This window comes from Lacerta agilis, chromosome 2, assembly GCF_009819535.1.
Source record: "Lacerta agilis isolate rLacAgi1 chromosome 2, rLacAgi1.pri, whole genome shotgun sequence".
NCBI classification, from domain to species: Eukaryota; Metazoa; Chordata; class Lepidosauria; order Squamata; family Lacertidae; genus Lacerta; species Lacerta agilis.
In genome coordinates, this window is record NC_046313.1 from 65,681,066 (window position 1) to 65,698,208 (window position 17,143).

At 52.1% G+C, this 17,143-nt stretch overlaps 1 protein-coding gene across 4 annotated transcripts in view; it reads left to right on the plus strand.

The window, feature by feature from the left end:
* The first annotated feature begins 2,019 nt into the window (after positions 1-2,019).
* DBN1 (drebrin 1) overlaps positions 2,020-17,143 on the plus strand; it is a 44,006-nt gene continuing 28,882 nt past the window's right edge. For 3 of the 4 annotated variants that reach the window (XM_033140467.1, XM_033140466.1, XM_033140468.1), the window contains exon 1: positions 2,047-2,244. In XM_033140467.1, the coding sequence (XP_032996358.1) occupies positions 2,159-2,244 (86 nt within the window). In that variant the 5' untranslated portion in view covers positions 2,047-2,158. Of the gene's footprint in view, positions 2,245-17,143 lie in introns of all 4 variants that reach the window. The other variant, XM_033140469.1, reaches the window with a different exon arrangement.

Consider the following 17,143-nt stretch of genomic DNA (forward strand, 5'->3'; position numbering starts at 1 on the left):
CAGTTGGCAACTTGGAGAAGTATTTCGTGCACTTCCTTATTTGCAGCCTTGATGCAGCTTATGTCCGCTGTGTGGCTGTTTCTGTTTGGCCAGCTATTCAAGGTCCCCCTCCCCTGTGCAGCTTGTAGCATTTGTGCTTTCATTCCAGCTTCTGCTTTGGTGGTTACTGATCCTATATTTGGCGAGAAACTTCCTTGAGGCTTGCAGTTCTTGTTGTAGGGAACTACTTGGTTTGTGCTTCTTGCTAGCTTTGATTTGTGTCTTGCAGGGGGAGGGCGTATGTTAGGGCGAGCGCTGTTGTTGTCCTGTCACACTGTCTTTGGGGTCGCTTGCTTTGCTTTATGCAGGCAGAATGGTTTTTCTTCTTATGGGGGTGTGGGTGTTTTTCCTTTTCCCCTAAAAGGAACAGATTTTTCCAGACAGGCAAAGTATCATCAAAGCCACAGGCTGGATGAATTCTTAAAGGCCATAATCACAAGGAACGTAATTAGCTGATAATCTATAAGCAGAGCTTTAGGACAGATGGAAACCCCAGCTAGACTCCATTCATAAATTGCTTCTTGAAAATAGGGAGGCCTTATGGCATGTCATGACCAGGATTTCTGTTTTGGGGAGAGGTTGCAGAGGCTAAAGCCTTTCCCATTGACTTTTGGGAGTGCCAGGCAAGAACTGGTGGACAGTGACAAAAGCAACAGGGATTATTCTGTTGTTGTTGTTTGTTATAGAGAGGCTTCTCTATCGCCCTAGACTAGGTCACCTCCACAGCTGCTCAAGTCTGAATTGCATTTCTGCTAGAAAACACGTGGGCTTTGCCTTGAAGTGCCAGGTGTCTGAGAAAAGAAATGCAGTGCTAAGAGGAAAAAAACACCTCACACTTGAAGAATGTTGGCACCTACTTCATAAGGTGCCATGGTGGCCCAGATGCTGCCCACACTGTATGGGAGCGAGATTGCTTTTCCAGGCCATTTTCAGAGAAGACCTTGAAGTCGAGAGGCAAAGTGGGATCCAGAAATCCTTAAAGAGCTCCTCTGGATTCCCAAAAGAGCCATTTGAGTAGGGCTGTAACAAGTGGTGGTGGTGGTGGGCTTTGCTGAGAGGATGCTAAGTGTATATGATGGTTCCAGTCTGGCTTGTATGGAGGCGTCCTGGGTACAATGAGAGATGTGCTGGGATTACTACTGTACTACAAAACCATGAGGTTCTGTTGGGCTGGGTATTGTCAATTACTCAAAGTTTAGTCCTGGTTGCTATATAGCCCACTCAGTGTGCTAGCAACAAAATGGGATTCTTCATACGGTTACACCAAGGACACCCACCCCCCTGAGATACGAAGTATAAGAACGTGTTCTGAACTGGAGTAGGCATGAAGTGCATGAGATGAGGATGAGTCAGTTCTGACTGATGCTACACAATATCGATGCAACTGAAGGTTTGGTGTAGATCACTGATGCTGAGGCTGCATCCCTGCTCAGTCGGCACCTGTCATTTGAATTGTCAGCTTCTGCTCTGGTGTGTCCTGTGTGAAGTCTGGCCCTCCTTCCCAGACCTATAACACTTAACCGGGCAAGGCTCAGCTGCCAACTGTGTAAAGTTGCCATGAACGTGAGTGCCTCTGACCGTGCGCAGAGCGCCCCTTTCTCTGGACCCCTCTGCGCTGCCGCAGCAATTCTGATCTTTAAAAAGTGTGAGGGAACTTCTCCTCTATGGAGCTCGGGTTTTTGTTGCAAAAACTTGGGCCCGACGGCGCAAGTGCCTCAAGTTCTAACTTTCGGCTCTCCCTGTCCCCTCGGGCCCGAATGTAAGCGGGAGCCGCCGTCGCACAGATACGTGGTGGTGCCTGAAGTGATCCAGCTCAAGATGGCTGATCCCAGGCAACCCACATGTGGACAAATCGAGAGGAGGTGGGCGGCGGCGGCGCTGGAGAGGCGGCCGAGGGGCGGGAGGGGGATGCTGAGCCGCGGCCGGCGCTAGGACCGGGTGCGCCAGCAGGCGGAGCCTCCTCTCCTCCCCGCGCCGCCCGGCTCCCTCCCTCGGCTGCTACTGCTGCAGTGTCTCCGAGGCAAGCAGGCAGGCGGCCTGTCTCCATCCGAGCGCGGCTCCCTCGCTGCCTCTCCGCCGACGTCCCGGAAAGCAGCATCCCTCTCTCTCCGCCGCCGGCATGGCTGGCGTGAGCTTCGGCGCCAACCGCCTGGAGCTGCTGGCCTCGTACCAGGAGGTGATCGGCGAGGACAGCCCCACCGACTGGTAAGCCCCCCCCGGGGGAGCGGGCTCTTTGTCCCCGCGGTGGGGAGGGGGGCGCTGGCTGCCGCCACTGCTTTGTGCAGGGGGGCGTGGGCGGCGTCTGCCCGCCCGCTTTTCTACGGGGAGTCGCCAACAGCGCTCCCCCCCCCACCGACCACCCTCCCTCTCCCCAAAGAAGTGATCCTGGAGATTCCTCGCCTCCCAGACCTGGGACATGGCTGGGGGGCTGGGGGGGGGGCGGAGAAGCCATTAGCAACCCAAAATGGTGCATTGGCAACGCGCGGCCAGGCCCGGGAGCTGGGGCGAGGCCTTTTTCCTGTGGGGCGCAAGGAGGGCACAGCCCGAGGATGCTCCGGCAGCCTTTTCAGAGTCTAGGGCGGAGGGGGCATATTGAGCGGCGTCCCGCCCTGGAGCGCCACGGAGCTATTTTAGAGGAGAGGAGCAGTTCAGAGAAGTCCCGACAGCGTTTTCCATCCCTAAAATTAGGGGGTCCAGCCCTGTGGGAGCCTCCTTGGTGCCAGGACGCGCCCCCTTTCTTCCCCCACCTTCCCGCAGTATCCTTCCCCGCACCCCATCCCCGGGCGCATCGCTTAGGATGCGGCGGGGGCGGGTCCGCGCGGTGCCTCTTCCACCTGCTCCTCCGCCTGCGGCGCCCTCCCGAGCCAGCCCGGGCCGTCCAGCTCGGCGCCCGGTGCCCATCTGCGCTTATCCCGCGCCTCCGGGTACCAGCCTCTCTTCTCTTCCAGTTTTGGGGTGAAAGTTATCTGATAGAGACGCGCTACACAAAGGAAGGTGGGGCTGGCGAGAGGGAGGGGGTCTGGAGGGGAGGGGCTGGTGGGCTGTGAGGAGGAGAAGAGGAGGTGGGGTTGGAGGGGAGGAGAAGGAGAGAGGCAGAGAGGAGCCAAGGGGGCCCTCCGCAGGCAGCCATCCCCACGCAAGGAGGAGGCGTCGAGGGCCCCCAAGTGTCGCATCCTTTTCTTTTGGGCTGCCGGGGCCTGGCTGTGCACAGGCCAGCCTGTCTCTTTGGCAAAGGGGCTCTCCTTTCTCTTTGGAGGTGGTGGTGGCTGCTGCGAAGGCCCATCCCTGCTCACAGGGGCTCTTCCCAGAATAGACTTGGGGGATGTTTTCAGCACAACCTTTTATTTGCGATTTTCTGGGCCTGCTGCTATGGGGAAGCCTTGATTTGAAGGCTGCCTCCCGAGATGAAATGGGAGCCATCTCCTACAAAGCCCCAAACAATAGACATGTGCTCCATTTCTGCAGTCACCCAAGTGTGTGGGGGGGTTGTTGGGGGTTGTTAATGAGGCCTGCATACTTGGCGTTCCCAGCCAATGAATGTTCACACTTTGTGAGAGGCAGAAGGTTCTTGAGAGACTTTATGCTACGTTTCCTTTGCCTTCCTCATGCCTTGAGACTTCCCTGCAAGCAATGAAGCAGCACCCATATCTGCAGCAATGGCCCAGGCAACTGAAGGTTTCTCCCCGGTAGTTCAGTTTCTGGACTTCTTTTTTCCGTTTGAAGCAGAATTGCACAGAGGGCTTGAGTGATGCTCCCTAAACATAAGATAGCAGGACTCAGTTGCCAGGAAGCACTTGCCACGTTGTCTCCTATAAGATTAATTCCCCCTGCAATTATGGAGCACTTAATCTGGTCCTTAATATGCACCACAAGGGGGACTAATTATTCACAAGTGCTTAGACCTAGGTTCAAAACAGTGGCCACCTATAGCCTCTGTGGGATGCTTTTGAACAAGTCACTTTTGGCATCTGTTCCCCATTTGTAAAATGGGAATCGGAGACAGCCCATACCTTGTTATGCAGATGAGCTGGTTAAAAAGAATAATGGAAATCACTTTGTACTGTACATGTGCTTGTGTGTGACTGATAATAATTGGAGCCACCACAGGCTTCCTGGTCTGTTCCAGAGCAGCTCTTAGGAAATGCTTTTACTTTTTAAAAACCTAAATGACATGTACTTTATGCTTCTTAAAGAAACCAAGTCCATAGTGTGCTTGGAGAATTGTTGTTGTTTTTCCCTTCTCCTTCCAGAGTTGCTAACCCAGAATTTGAAATCCTATGAGATTTCTTCTGCCCTGATCCTCACTTTCTCAGTCTGCACTGACACGCAGTGTTTTCTCTCTCTGCAAATAGTTTCTTGCATCTCCTGGGTCCACTTCATACTATCCCTACCACACCCTGCCCTTTCTGTCTGCCAGGAGCTCTGCTCTCTGTATTGGCTGTTGTGGTTTTTATCTTCCCACTCAGGTTGCTGAAAGCTCATTTGTCTCCGGAAGGCCAAAATGAAAAAAATGAAAAAGTGCCCTGTCGATGTGAAAGTGCTGTTCTCCCTGTGAGCCACCACTTTCACTTCTAGCGGCTATTTCTGACCTCCTTCCTTGCTAACCTGGGGTCTGCAGGTGTGTGGCATCCTTCAGAGACAAGGTCTTTTCAAAAGCTAGTCGCCTTTGGGCGGCATAATAAACCTTCTGATTCAGAAGCTGAAACCCATCACAACTGCTTTCCTTTCAGCATCTCCTTTCACAATGTTGCTGGAGCTGCCCACATCAGCAGCACGTAGATTACAGGGGGGACAGAGGAACGAGGCAGTGGTCCTGGTATGCCTCTTAGTAACTCCATGTCAGCTTGTGGGGAGTCACAGAGCTTGGTTGTGCTCTTTAGATAAAGCTTCATCAGTACTCATACCTGCTGCAGCTTGACAATTTATAACTTTGCTGGTGTAAATGGAGTAAACTCTGCACTGCTATGTGTTTTCCTCCCCTCCTCCCTAGTGCTTTATTTTGCAGTTGAGGTACCCTGCTTCTTTGTAGTTTGCTCTTCCCCACCCGGTTTTTCCTCTTCCTTCTAGACCAGAAGGTCTCCAGCTGCTCCTCTTTGCTTGCTTGCTTCTCTTTCAAAGGCCAGGCACTTCAGACACCCCTCTCTTGTTTCCAGCTTGGAAGCCAGGCCTCTTGGTCTGTTCAGCTGGAGACACATCCCACAAATGATACACACACACACACACACACATATGCAAACAGCAAGGAGTGTGGCGGGCACATAGTATGTGTGGTGGTGGTGGTTGCAGGAAGTGGGACACACACACACACAAATGAGATGGCAGTGTGGGTGGAGGGGGTGCAGTTGTGTGCTCAGAAAGGCATGAATTTGAGAGGTGGGAGGACAGGTCACCCTCAAAGACAAAGGAAAGCTAAGGAAGGCAGAGAGTGAAGAGGAAGTAGTCTCCCCACTTTCAGACTTAACCTATTGAAAATGCCTAGAAGCAGGGGCCTGTCTATCCTCCCTGCCCCCCTCCCTACTGTAAAATTGTCAGTATGTCGGAGCCCTCCAGATGTTGTTGGACTACAACTCCCATCACCCCTGGCTATAATGGCAATGCTGGCTGGGGCAGATGGGAACTGGAGTCCAAAAATATATAGAGGGACATAGGAGTACAATAATGGTTTGGTTATCAATGATGGTGCATAGGAAATTATTGGGGAAGATTGAGAAGGAAGAGCCAAGCAAAATGAGTGGCACCCAATGCTGAGGCACCCGAATCTCCAGGACAATGGACTGTCATTGTGGGATGATAGACGGTGATCGGCAGATGTCGGCCACAGGTGATGGGAAAAATAATCAGTACTGCTGGCAGGGCCTCAAACGGGGGTGGGGGGGAATCTCTTGAATGGAAAATGGGGTCGCTTCTGCAGTGTTGTCTAGTGTTCTGAGTGGGCTAAGTGCTCTGGGTGTGCTAATGGATTTGTCTCCCGGGCAATGTTTTCTTTTCTTAAGGAGAAGAGAGCACAAAGGGAATCCAGCCCGAGTGGAACCTAGTGCCCCCTTGGTGAACTGCTCACCAGAGGGCTGCCCTCAACTCACCTGAATCTGATCCTTTCTGAAAAGATGGTGTCTGTCTGGCAATTGCCGGGTTAGAATCCAGCCTTGCAGCCAATAAGATTCTGTGGAGTAAATGTCCCTAGCGGTTTAGCAATTGGTCTACTAGCCTTTTATGTCTTATTTAGCATCTAGCCCCAGTTTCTGAGCGGCTTGTGAAAGAGATCTTCCAAGTGAGCAGAGAAAGGTTTAGAGGTTCAGCATATCTTGGATCAGAGTCAAAAAATATTCCTGCCAAGGAGCTCTATAGCATTACTCTGATTTTAGTGCTCTGCCCTGTGTCAGTCTGAAGAGGAAGAAGCTGAACCACCCCCACCGCCTCCACAGATGCAGGATATAAATTACTATGCTGCAAGCTGGCCAGAGACTGGATTGGGAATCTAGCCCCCTAACCAGCTTTTTACTGTTCAGACTCACTGCACCAGCTGACTTTACACCTCCCTCATGAAAATATTACTAAAATCTCTCCTACTATGAATCCCAGATTCCCTCACCCCCTTCCTATAATTATCATTCATTTTTGTGACTTTTCCCCCTACTCCTATTGTTGTGCGAGCTATCTCTGTTTTATCATATTCAGGCTATTTTATCCCATGCTTCCTCCAAGAAGCTTTCTGTGGCATCCTTGGTTTTCCTTCTCCATTTTATCCTCACAACAACCCTGTAAGGTGGGTTAAAGAGAAGGTGGGGAGAAGGAGAGAGAGGGATTGACCCAACGGCCTAGCTTTGTGGCTGGACAGGGATTCCAATCTGAGCTCCCTAGTCCTGTCCTGACCCAGGGAGTCAGTGTGGTGCCTCCAGATGTTGCTGGACTTCTGCTGCCATCATTCCTGCCCATTGATTGTGCTGGCCGAGTCTGATGAGAGTTGGAGCAATATCCGGAGTGGACCACATCGGCTTCCCCTTCTCTGACCGCCACACCGAATTGGTTCTTACCTCCTACTGGAGTCTCTCTCTGCCTTCCTGGCACCTTGAAATAAATAAAAATAAAATAAATAAAAATTGTGTGCATGCACACGAAAGCTTATATCCAAAACAAACTTAGTTGGTCTCTAAGGTGCTACTGGACAATTTTATTTATTTATTTCGACTGTGTCAGACCAACATGGCTACCCACCTGAATCTAGATTCCTGGCACCTTGTGTGCGTGTATTTTTGCAACTCAACTACCCTGCCACTGGGATCCCATCTCTGCTGGCTGGCCAAGCTTGCTGTGTCTGCTGCTGCTTCCTGAGCAGCAGAAGTGCTTGCATCAAGCTGGCCTTGGGAGAGAAAGGAAGTCCCTTCCATCTGGTGAAGGTGCTTCCCGCCCCCCTCCCATGCAATGTGCTCCTCCAAGGTGTTTTCTCTCTTGTCATGGTTGGAGGCTGTCCCCACTTTGGGGGCCCAGGGCAGGCCTCTGATCAATTAGCTGTGCCCAGATCTCTCCCTTTGAAAATAATTGATGGCAAAGAGAAAGGGCAACGGCATCAGCAAGGGCCAGAGCAGAAGAACGCTGAACTCTCAGTAGGAGAGGGTTGGGAAAGGGTATTCAGTGGGGCCGATAGATGTGGACTATGGATGAGGGAAGATTGGGCTGCCCTTTGGAGCAGGCCAAGTCACTGGGTGGGGTTTGGGAAGCCATGCAGCTGAGGAAATGTGTAGAGGGGACCTCTGGGATTTGAGCCTAGAGTTGGGAGAACAGGATTTGAAGGTAACAAATATCAAAGGCAAACCTTGTGCAGCTGCCAGTGGCCCACTCCTGCTCTCTGAAGCATTGCAAGAGGACCCCCAGTACCTTGTCCTTAAAACCGTCTTGCAAGTGGAGATTCCTGGCTCTCTCTGACTCTCTTTTCTGGCTCCCTCTGAGTCGCTTCCCCTTTTCTGGGAGAGTTTTCCCCAGCTCCAGCGCGGCTTGAGCTTGCAAGAGCTGTGGCACGTGGGTGGTCTCTGTAGGTCTAGGGTGCAATGTGCAAGGGGGAGCTCTGCTCCTTTGGAGAATAAAAAAATCTCCAGACCATCAAAGTGGATAACTAAGATCAGACCGTGCAGAGACATAGCATGAAAAAGCCCCGCCCTGCCTTCACCCTGTGTTTAATTTCTAATAATCCAAAGCCATGCTGCTTCACTCTAAATGTGTGGTTGGGCCGAGTAGGGCATAGGGACGACACATGGCATATGCACAGAGGCATGTTCCAGGATTCAGCCCTGGCACTTAAAAATGAAATCTGGGCTTGAACTTTTGCACAAAGGAAACCCTGCCTGGGCTTCTAGGAAACGGGGCGAAGAAGCCTGCTCATCCCTTCTTCTGGGTCATGTTCCCTGGCAGGAGCTGTGTGAGGCAGCTGGGGGTGAAGGGGCGGGGCGGGGCTGAACAATAACTTCTTTATGTGGGGAGCCCCACCCTGGAGGGCCAGCAGCTGTCAATGCACCAGCGCATGTGGTCTGAGAAATCCAGGCTCCAGAGAAATCCAGTGGGGAGGGGGGGCACCTGGCCAGCTCCTGTAGCTCAAGGTCATTGGGGTGAGACAGCCTGCCTACCTTTGTGGGGAGCAGTAAATCCCCAGACAGGCAGTGCTTGCTTACTGGGCTGTGGGGCATCCATTCAATCACCTGGCATGAGCGACTCCTGATTGAGAGCCACCAAAAGTGCTGAACATGGCAGAAAAAAACAGCTGGTGGAGGAAGGACAAAGGCCTCTCTCCCTCTCTGCGCTGGGTGGGTGGGGTGGAAAATGCTGGCTCGGCTCTGGCGCTGCTGCCGCCTCCCATCCACCTGTGACCTTCTACAAGACTGGACCTCCAGGGCGGTGGCAAAACGGCAGGCCACTGGCAGCCTTTGAGGAAGCAGCCCAGTCTGAATTGTGCTTTCTGTTATCTCCAGCCGTAGGGATGGCACATGTGGGCCTGCTTGGAAGCTGGCGCCCAGAGAGCTAGCAGGGAAGGGCTACCATGGGGGAAGTGTGTGGGGAGGAGTGCTTAGATGTGGACCTTGGATGAGAGACAGTTGCCCACATTTTGGTTTTCCATTGCCTTGGGATTACATTAGCCCATGTGCTCTTTGTAAGGCATGCTCCCTGTTGCGCAGGTGCGGATTGCATTGGAGTGCAGGCCTGCAGAGGCTGCGCCTAATACTGGGGAATCCAGAGCAAGTTGCGCAGGGGGGGGGGCACGGACGGACCCAGAGCTGCGATCCGCCTGATGACAGTTAGTCCTTGCGTTGCTTTCTCTGAGAATCCCTAGATACGCTCCCCATCCTCAGGCCAAGCTTTGTTTTCCGGCCTTGCCCCTTCCACAAAAGGAGGAGGTTTCATGTGCTTCTTTCCTCCCTCCCCCTCCCCTTTGCCGAGGGTCTGGTGGTCCAAGCTGCCCCTCCCCCATGCAGAGGCTGCTGGGGCCCATTACTCGATCAGAAAGGAATTTGGTGCCGTTTTTCTGCACACGGGTTCCCTGGGGCTCACGGTGCATTAGAAACACATGTGCATGGGCCAGGGGCTGCACAAGGGGGGTGGCGCTGGGGGTGGGGGTCTGCTCCTCTCCCTTTCCACTCTAGGGCTGGGGGTGGGGGTAGGCAGCAGGGATTGGTGTCTTGTTCCTGCTCTGTCTGCAGAAACCTGGTGCTATTGGTGGGCTATTCAGTAAATGCTTGCAGTGGCCCTGGCTGCGGATGGATACTTGGTTAGTGGTTAAAACATTTTTGTTGCCTGGTGCATTCAGCCCTCCCTTGACTGCAGGCACTTGGGATAAGCCAGAAGCCATAAGTACAGAAGGCTTCCTTTTTGAATTGTGGCCTGGTGGGAGAAGGTGTAGCGAGGGCGTCTCTTTAAACACAAGCTGGTCATGTTTCGAGTATTGTGTGCATGTGTGGTTTATTTTTACTCAGAGACAGAAAAGTAAAATTGATGGCTGCCGTGGAATAGGTGAGCTCCCCCTCCTAAGTGGGTGGGTGGGTGTAACTTATCTCCTTTTAGGAGAATTTCATGCCCCCTTTCACATTGCAGGCATTAGGAAACTCTGGAGTCAGTAAAGATCCAGATCAGGCATCCCCAAACTTCGCCCCTCCAGATGTTTTGGACTACAATTCCCATCATCCCTGACCACTGGTCCTGTTAGCTAGGGATCATGGGAGTTGTAGGCCAGAACATCTGGAGGGCCGCAGTTTGGGGATGCCTGATCCAGATGCTCTTGGGTGGGGTTGGATGGAAGTTCTTCTCTGCTGCTGCCGCCTCTCTTTTCAGAACTTCTGTGAGGATGATAAGGGGAGAGCCATGTACATCACTGTAGGCTCCTTGCATAGGTGGGGTATAAACACAATAATACCGGTAAATAGTGGGAAGGGAAGCCCAGGTTCACCCACCGCTTGCTGGTGGCAATAGTGGGTTGTGCTGCTGGGAGGACCTCAGTGGGGCTCTGTTTAGTGAAAGGAAAACAGCTGCTGCTGATCTCCTTCCATTCCCACCCGTGGGGAGCAATTATATTCCGGGGATAAGTTGTATGCAGCCCCTGCTAGTAGCCTAATTGCTCCGTTTGGAGATGGGGAATTCAGAGCTTTTCTGCCCCACTCACGTGATAGGGCTGCCAGACATCCATGTCATTTGTGAAAGGCTCTATCTCTTCCTGTCCACTCAAGTTCAGATGCCTGCAGGTGCCCTTGGAAATGTTTGACTCCAGCTGCTAGCTTGGGGCATGCTGCGGGACGGGGGGGGGGGCGGCAAACTAGCAGTGGCTAAAGACTACTAAAATTAGCTACCCATTGTTCGAACGGAGGTGAGTGTGGGTGACTCTGCTTTTAGTGCTAGGCTTGGCTGCTCCACAAGGTCACCTGGGAAAAGGGGACACAGAGCCGCTCTGGATTCATACAGATAGCTAAACATTTATCAGCCCCATTCATTCCAAAGGTACCAATCGTGTTATGCGGTTTCTCTGCCCAATGCAAGGCAGCCCCCTTTCTCCACCAGAGGCCATAGCTGAACAGTTCAGGCAGGAACAGGACATTCTGCAGTGTGGTGGGAAGGTTAGAATGTTGCACTGAGACCTGGGAGACCCAGATCTTCACTTGACTGTGTGATACTTTCCGGGCCGTGTTCGTAATTCGCCAAGCGCATTTTGCTACTGGTGCGGGTCCAGTTGCAACTGGATGAGTACGAGGAGATTTCTGGGCGCCAGTTTAAAATCCTCTGCCTTAGTCCACAGTCAATTCCATTTCCACTGTTTGTGTTTCTCCTTCTTGCATAGTGGGACGAGCAAATTCTTTTAAGAGCAGAAGCTACTATCAAGCGATGTAGTCGAGATCATAGAATCGTAGTGTTGGAAGGGATCCCAAGGGTCATCTAGTCCAGCCCCCTTGCGGGCAGACATTCCATTGCGGCAACCATAGCCTAGATTTATGGTGCAATTTGGTGCCTAGCTTACCTATCTGATTTTCTAATGCTGTTTCCAGGTGACCTTGGGCCGGCTTCTAGCCATCAGCCCAAAGTGGGAAGGAAGGGCCACGTGCCCCAATCTCCTTGTTAAAGGAAGGGCTGCATAAAAACGCATTAGATAAACTTCTACTGACTTTTTGTTGGATGCTGTGATGTAGAGATCAAAGCATCCTTCCTTCTCCCCGTCTCTTCCCATTGCTTTTCTGACTTGGGCCATTTTTCTCACCGTTTTGTTTTTTAACTGCTTCCCCTGCCCCCATCTCCTTAGTGGAAGCATTGTGGCCATCCTTATTAATGCTGCTGCTATAGCACGACAAACGCCACTGCCGAGGATATAGACATTTCGTTAGATTCCAGAAAGTCTATTTGTGGCTCTTTCTATTTTTATTTGCTTTTAAAACAAAACACACATAAGGGTGCACATGCATTTCAGCCCTAAGTGGAGACTGAAGTGTTTTTTTGATTGTTGGAAACACTTCAAACCAACCTTAGCACAACTGGAGCCCGGCACGCTTCCGCTGCGCGTACCTGCGAGTACCTGCCTGAAGCGTTTTTCCTTGCTGCCGTCTCCTGTGCTATTCAGCAGAGTTTTCTTTTCTTATCTTCTCTCACGCAACGGGTTGTGTGCATGCCAGCATATTACAGACAACAGAGTCCGGCTTCTTTCTAATCTAGAAGCTTTATTTTACAAGGCATAAATCTACATTCCTGGAGAGACGCAAGACATTTTGCCGTCTTCTCCCTTCTCCGTTCTCCGGACAACAGAAACAGAAAGTATCACATTACACAGTACAACAGTACACAGAGCATCCGGTGACGCTCTTCCTCCTGTGGGTGGGACAACCTGGTTGAGCTTGTTAACTCTAAAAGCTCCAAACCTCTACACCCCCTCTTGTCCCGCACACAGGGGCGTTGTAAGCTTGCAGCTTACCTCACACAAACCCTCACAGAACTCCCCATGACGTTGGAAGCTCAGGGGCTTCGTGAACCCAACCCTCTGGTTCACCTGACCAGGACAGTACTTCAGCTTCTCCAAGCCAGTCTGAACGCACACGTCTCGAAAGAGAACGTCTAGGTGTTTGGGTCTGGCCTTGACTTGTCCAGACTCTGCCACCAACAAACAGAGTTGGTTGTCCTCCCAATCCATCACGGGTAGGCAACTCTGAACGCAGATCTCTTGGACCAAACACCTATAGAACTCCAGTTCCCTGCAAAGCACTGACAACGCACTGTACCTGGCTTCTGCACGAGAACGAGCAATGAGGCTCTGGCACCGGGACTTCAGCCCGCCTAGAGCTCCTCCACACTGTACAACCATTTCAGACACAGATTTCCTGTCCTCGGAATTTGCCCAACCGCCGTCGCACCAGCGCGTGAGCTGGGGCTCACCGGTAGCTGACAACTCCGGGCAAAACTCCTTAGTCTCCTGCAAACTCTGGAGCACTCTCACCATGCCATTTCAGGCATGCATACTGGGATTTGCAGCCACCTTGCTGAACAGATCCACAGCAACTGCTATGTCAGGTTTGCTCAACCATGAAGGAAACAACAGCCTCCCAGGAGCTGACCTAAACACCTCGGGGCTCTCGAACTCAGAGCGTTCCCCGGTCTGACTGTCCTCACCTAGACACGTCTCCATGGGTGTTCTGACATTAGCACATTCAGACACTCTGCACTTCTTCAACGACTGCACTACCTTGCCAGTCTGATTGAGCAAGACACTACCGTCTTCGGCTCTGTCTACCTGCACACCTAGGTAAACACCAACAGGGCTTAGGTTCCTGAGCTGGAAAGACCTACCAAGCTCCTCTGCGAACCGTTGCACCTGTCCCCTGGTCTCCACCAGGTAAAGCATGTCCGCACCGGACTGCAGAACTAGCTCCTGCTCTGGGCTTACTCCTGCCAGAAACAGGCAGCTATCAGCACAACTCTGGCTGACACCTAGCTTTCTCAAAGCTTCTTGCACGCCTGAGGACCAATCTCTGGCTGACTCCTTCAAGCCAGTGATTGCCTCGTGCAAACTCCACACCTGATTTGGCCCGTTGTCCTCGAACCCTGGCGGAGGTACCTCGTACCTCTCCTCATCCAGGTCGGAATCCAAACAGGCATCCAAACCAAAGTGGCTCGCCTCAAAGCTGCTTTGAGTCGCGACCAGTACCTCGGAACACTTGACCCCCTCTTCCCGAGTGAAGCATCTGGCTACTGACCTAGCCTTGCACTGCAACTCTCCAGTTGCTGCCGTCTTGAGTCTGTACACCCAACGACCTTCTGAAAGCGTCGTGGTTGTGAACACACCCAAAGACCTCATTGAGCTTACCTGCTCTACCATGGCATTATGCCATTTCTGGGTGTCTCCTTGAGATACCCATTGAACCTCCACAAGGCTCTCCGGTTCACACTGAACCAAACAAGCACTCACGCTAGTGGCAGTGAACCTTTCGGGCAGAATCCTTTCAGTGGATCGTGCAAACTGCTGTGATACCACTTCAGGTTCTCCCTCTGCTCCAGTTGCACTGGATTCCACCTGCACGTCCTTGACGTCAGGCATCTCACCTACACCTTTGCTGCGCCTGTGCACCCTAGCTGAACCACCCAAGGATGACGTTGGCGCGCCTTTGGGCTCCTGCTTCACTGCTGAAGAACCCCCCTCTTGCTCCGGGATGAGACCTGTGCCAGGCTCTCCTGGAGAAGAGTTGCCACACAAAGAAACGCCATGCGTGGCTTGCCTCCTAGTCCTTGACATAGGAGTTGCGGGTGCACTCCCAGGCTCTCGCCTGGGAGTCGCCCCTAGCTGTGCTGCACCCTGGTGATGGCTGGGAAGTCGGCCCGAGCCACCAGCAGGTGCCAAAGTCACAGCAATACCCCCTCTTGGGGCTGGTCCACCTGGACCACTGCCACCCAGTTCCACCCAGAACCCTTGTGGAAGCTCTGCATCCAAGAGCATGTCTTCAGTGGCAGCATGCAGCATCCTTTGCTGCCTCTCTGCAAGACCACATACCTGTGAAGAAAGCAGGTTAGTCACACTGTGCTTACTCCCCCTCTCACTGAGGACCTGGGAACAGCCTACTCCAGTAGAAACCTGCTGTTCCACTGCAACCAGTGGTGCTGCCTCAGTTGCCTCCTTGAGCAACGCAGACCACATGTGGTGAGAGAAAGCATCAGCCAAACACTCAGAACAACACGCTCCCCCCAGGTTAGCTTCTGGCATCCCTTCAGAAACAGCCACATGAACCAGGGAAAAGGGACGCGTGGTTTCCCTTTCAGACGTGGGGTAGCAGGATGTCGACTCCTCGACCTTGCAAACCCTGCAATCAAGAAAGCTGTTACATGCCCTTAACTTGCACCCTTCAGAGAACTCAGGCTGCTTCAGCACACTGTCCCAGTGGCAATTTGCCAGCCTTTTGTGCCACTGACGTAAACATAAGTGGTGCACGGGCACACTGGTGCGCTGAGCAAACATTCCATCAGCGCCACCTCCCCCTGTTCTGGATTGAGGCTTCTTAACAGCAAACAGCCCATCCTGGCTGCCTTTCACGCGTAGAAGCATCTTCTGGCCCCTGCAAGCAGAACAGGTGATAATCACAAAACAAACAGCAAAAACATTGGACAGAAGGTTTGATATAAACAAATACAGAGTTATGTCAACAACGAAAGAAAACGCCAGTTCTGTCCCTTTAAATCCTGCAGAGACTGTCTCAAAGACGACAAACTGTCTCTTGCTTCCAACAGTCACAAACCGCCTCTCGACTGCAGCAGCCAGTACGTTGAACTGCTCTGTAGAAGGAGACTCGCAGTTCCTCACATGTCCACCAGGAGGAACGATGACGATGGCAACCATCACACGCAGCTCACCAGGGTTGGCCTCTCTCAGCGTTGCCTCGGTGACTGCATCACAACAGTAGGGCTTATCTCGGCTCCATCCTTCACACTCAGCTGGGCACGTGACCTGATGGCTGTGAGAAACGGCCTTGCCCTTATCTTCAGCCATGCACGTCAACAAAAGACCAGGTGCAGGCGACGTGACAAAACACAGCTCCACAGTCAAAACTTTTTACACTGGCTTCAGACTTGGAAACAGCCCCCCCTCTTCTGGGAGCAAAGCCCACGGCGATCTGGCCCCCCTCCTGCTTTCCATGGCACTGTTGCTGCACAACAGCCATAAGCCGAGCTGGGGGCGAGCTTTCCAAAGCCACTTCAGCCAGTCCCTCAGCCCCATGAAACTGGGCTAGGGTCTTCTTCCAGGCTTCACAAGCACTGGCCAGACCTTCCTCTTCACAGGCGTTGGCCAAAACATCAACGCTCTCAGGGAACAGCCCTCTGCATTGAAGCTGTGAGGCTGGAGGTGCTTGCAAACAAAAGCTTCCCTCCTCCTTGCTGGGAATGCTATGGCTCCCTCCATCTTGCCCAGGGGTAGCGTACTCACGAATCTGTAGCTTCTCACCCGGCTCCACAGATGGGGGTTTCACCAGAGAGGGTACACTGCTTGGGCAGCCCTCGATCTGGGCTTCCCTGCTGCCTTCCAACCTCTGGCAGCAGGTTTTAGGCTCCTGAGCCATTCAGCAGACTGCTGAATGCTCCTGCTGGCAAAGCAAACTTCCCTGGATGCTCCATCACAGTCCAAACCAGGGAGGCACTTCTCAGCTTGGCACACACGTTCTGGATCCTTGGAACTGCTCCAGAATCAGTCCAGAATAATAAACAAGCGCAAATATGGGACTGCCATAACCTGAAGTGTTTTTTTGATTGTTGGAAACACTTCAAACCAACCTTAGCACAACTGGAGCCCGGCACGCTTCCGCTGCGCGTACCTGCGAGTACCTGCCTGAAGCGTTTTTCCTTGCTGCCGTCTCCTGTGCTATTCAGCAGAGTTTTCTTTTCTTATCTTCTCTCACGCAACGGGTTGTGTGCATGCCAGCATATTACAGACAACAGAGTCCGGCTTCTTTCTAATCTAGAAGCTTTATTTTACAAGGCATAAATCTACATTCCTGGAGAGACGCAAGACATTTTGCCGTCTTCTCCCTTCTCCGTTCTCCGGACAACAGAAACAGAAAGTATCACATTACACAGTACAACAGTACACAGAGCATCCGGTGACGCTCTTCCTCCTGTGGGTGGGACAACCTGGTTGAGCTTGTTAACTCTAAAAGCTCCAAACCTCTACAGAGACAGTGTGCTGTAGTCATATCTTAAAGTGAGAAGGGGTGAGGGTTAAATAAAAAGACAAAACCATTCAATTGGAAATGGTGGGTAATGTCTGCAATGGAGAGGAGAGAAGGGATGCAAGTTTCCTGTTTCCTTCCTCCCAGACTGTAAAAGTATAGCAAGCACTCCCTGCTGCATTGGCACAGGGCGTTTTGCATCTGTAGAAGTAAAAAAGAAAGAAAGAAAGAAATTGCAAAACAAGTTACTTGTTTTTTTTTAAAAAAAAATAGAATACCAAGTGTTCTTGCTTGGGCTCTGAGGATGTCTCATGGTCCTTTGGCAGCTTGTCCTCAAATTCCTGTGAGCTGGTTTCTACTTCCCTGCCTCCTGTGTCAAGAAAAACCCCTTACCTTCCCGCAGGAGTGGTACCTATTTCTCTACTTGCACTTCGATGTGCTTTTGA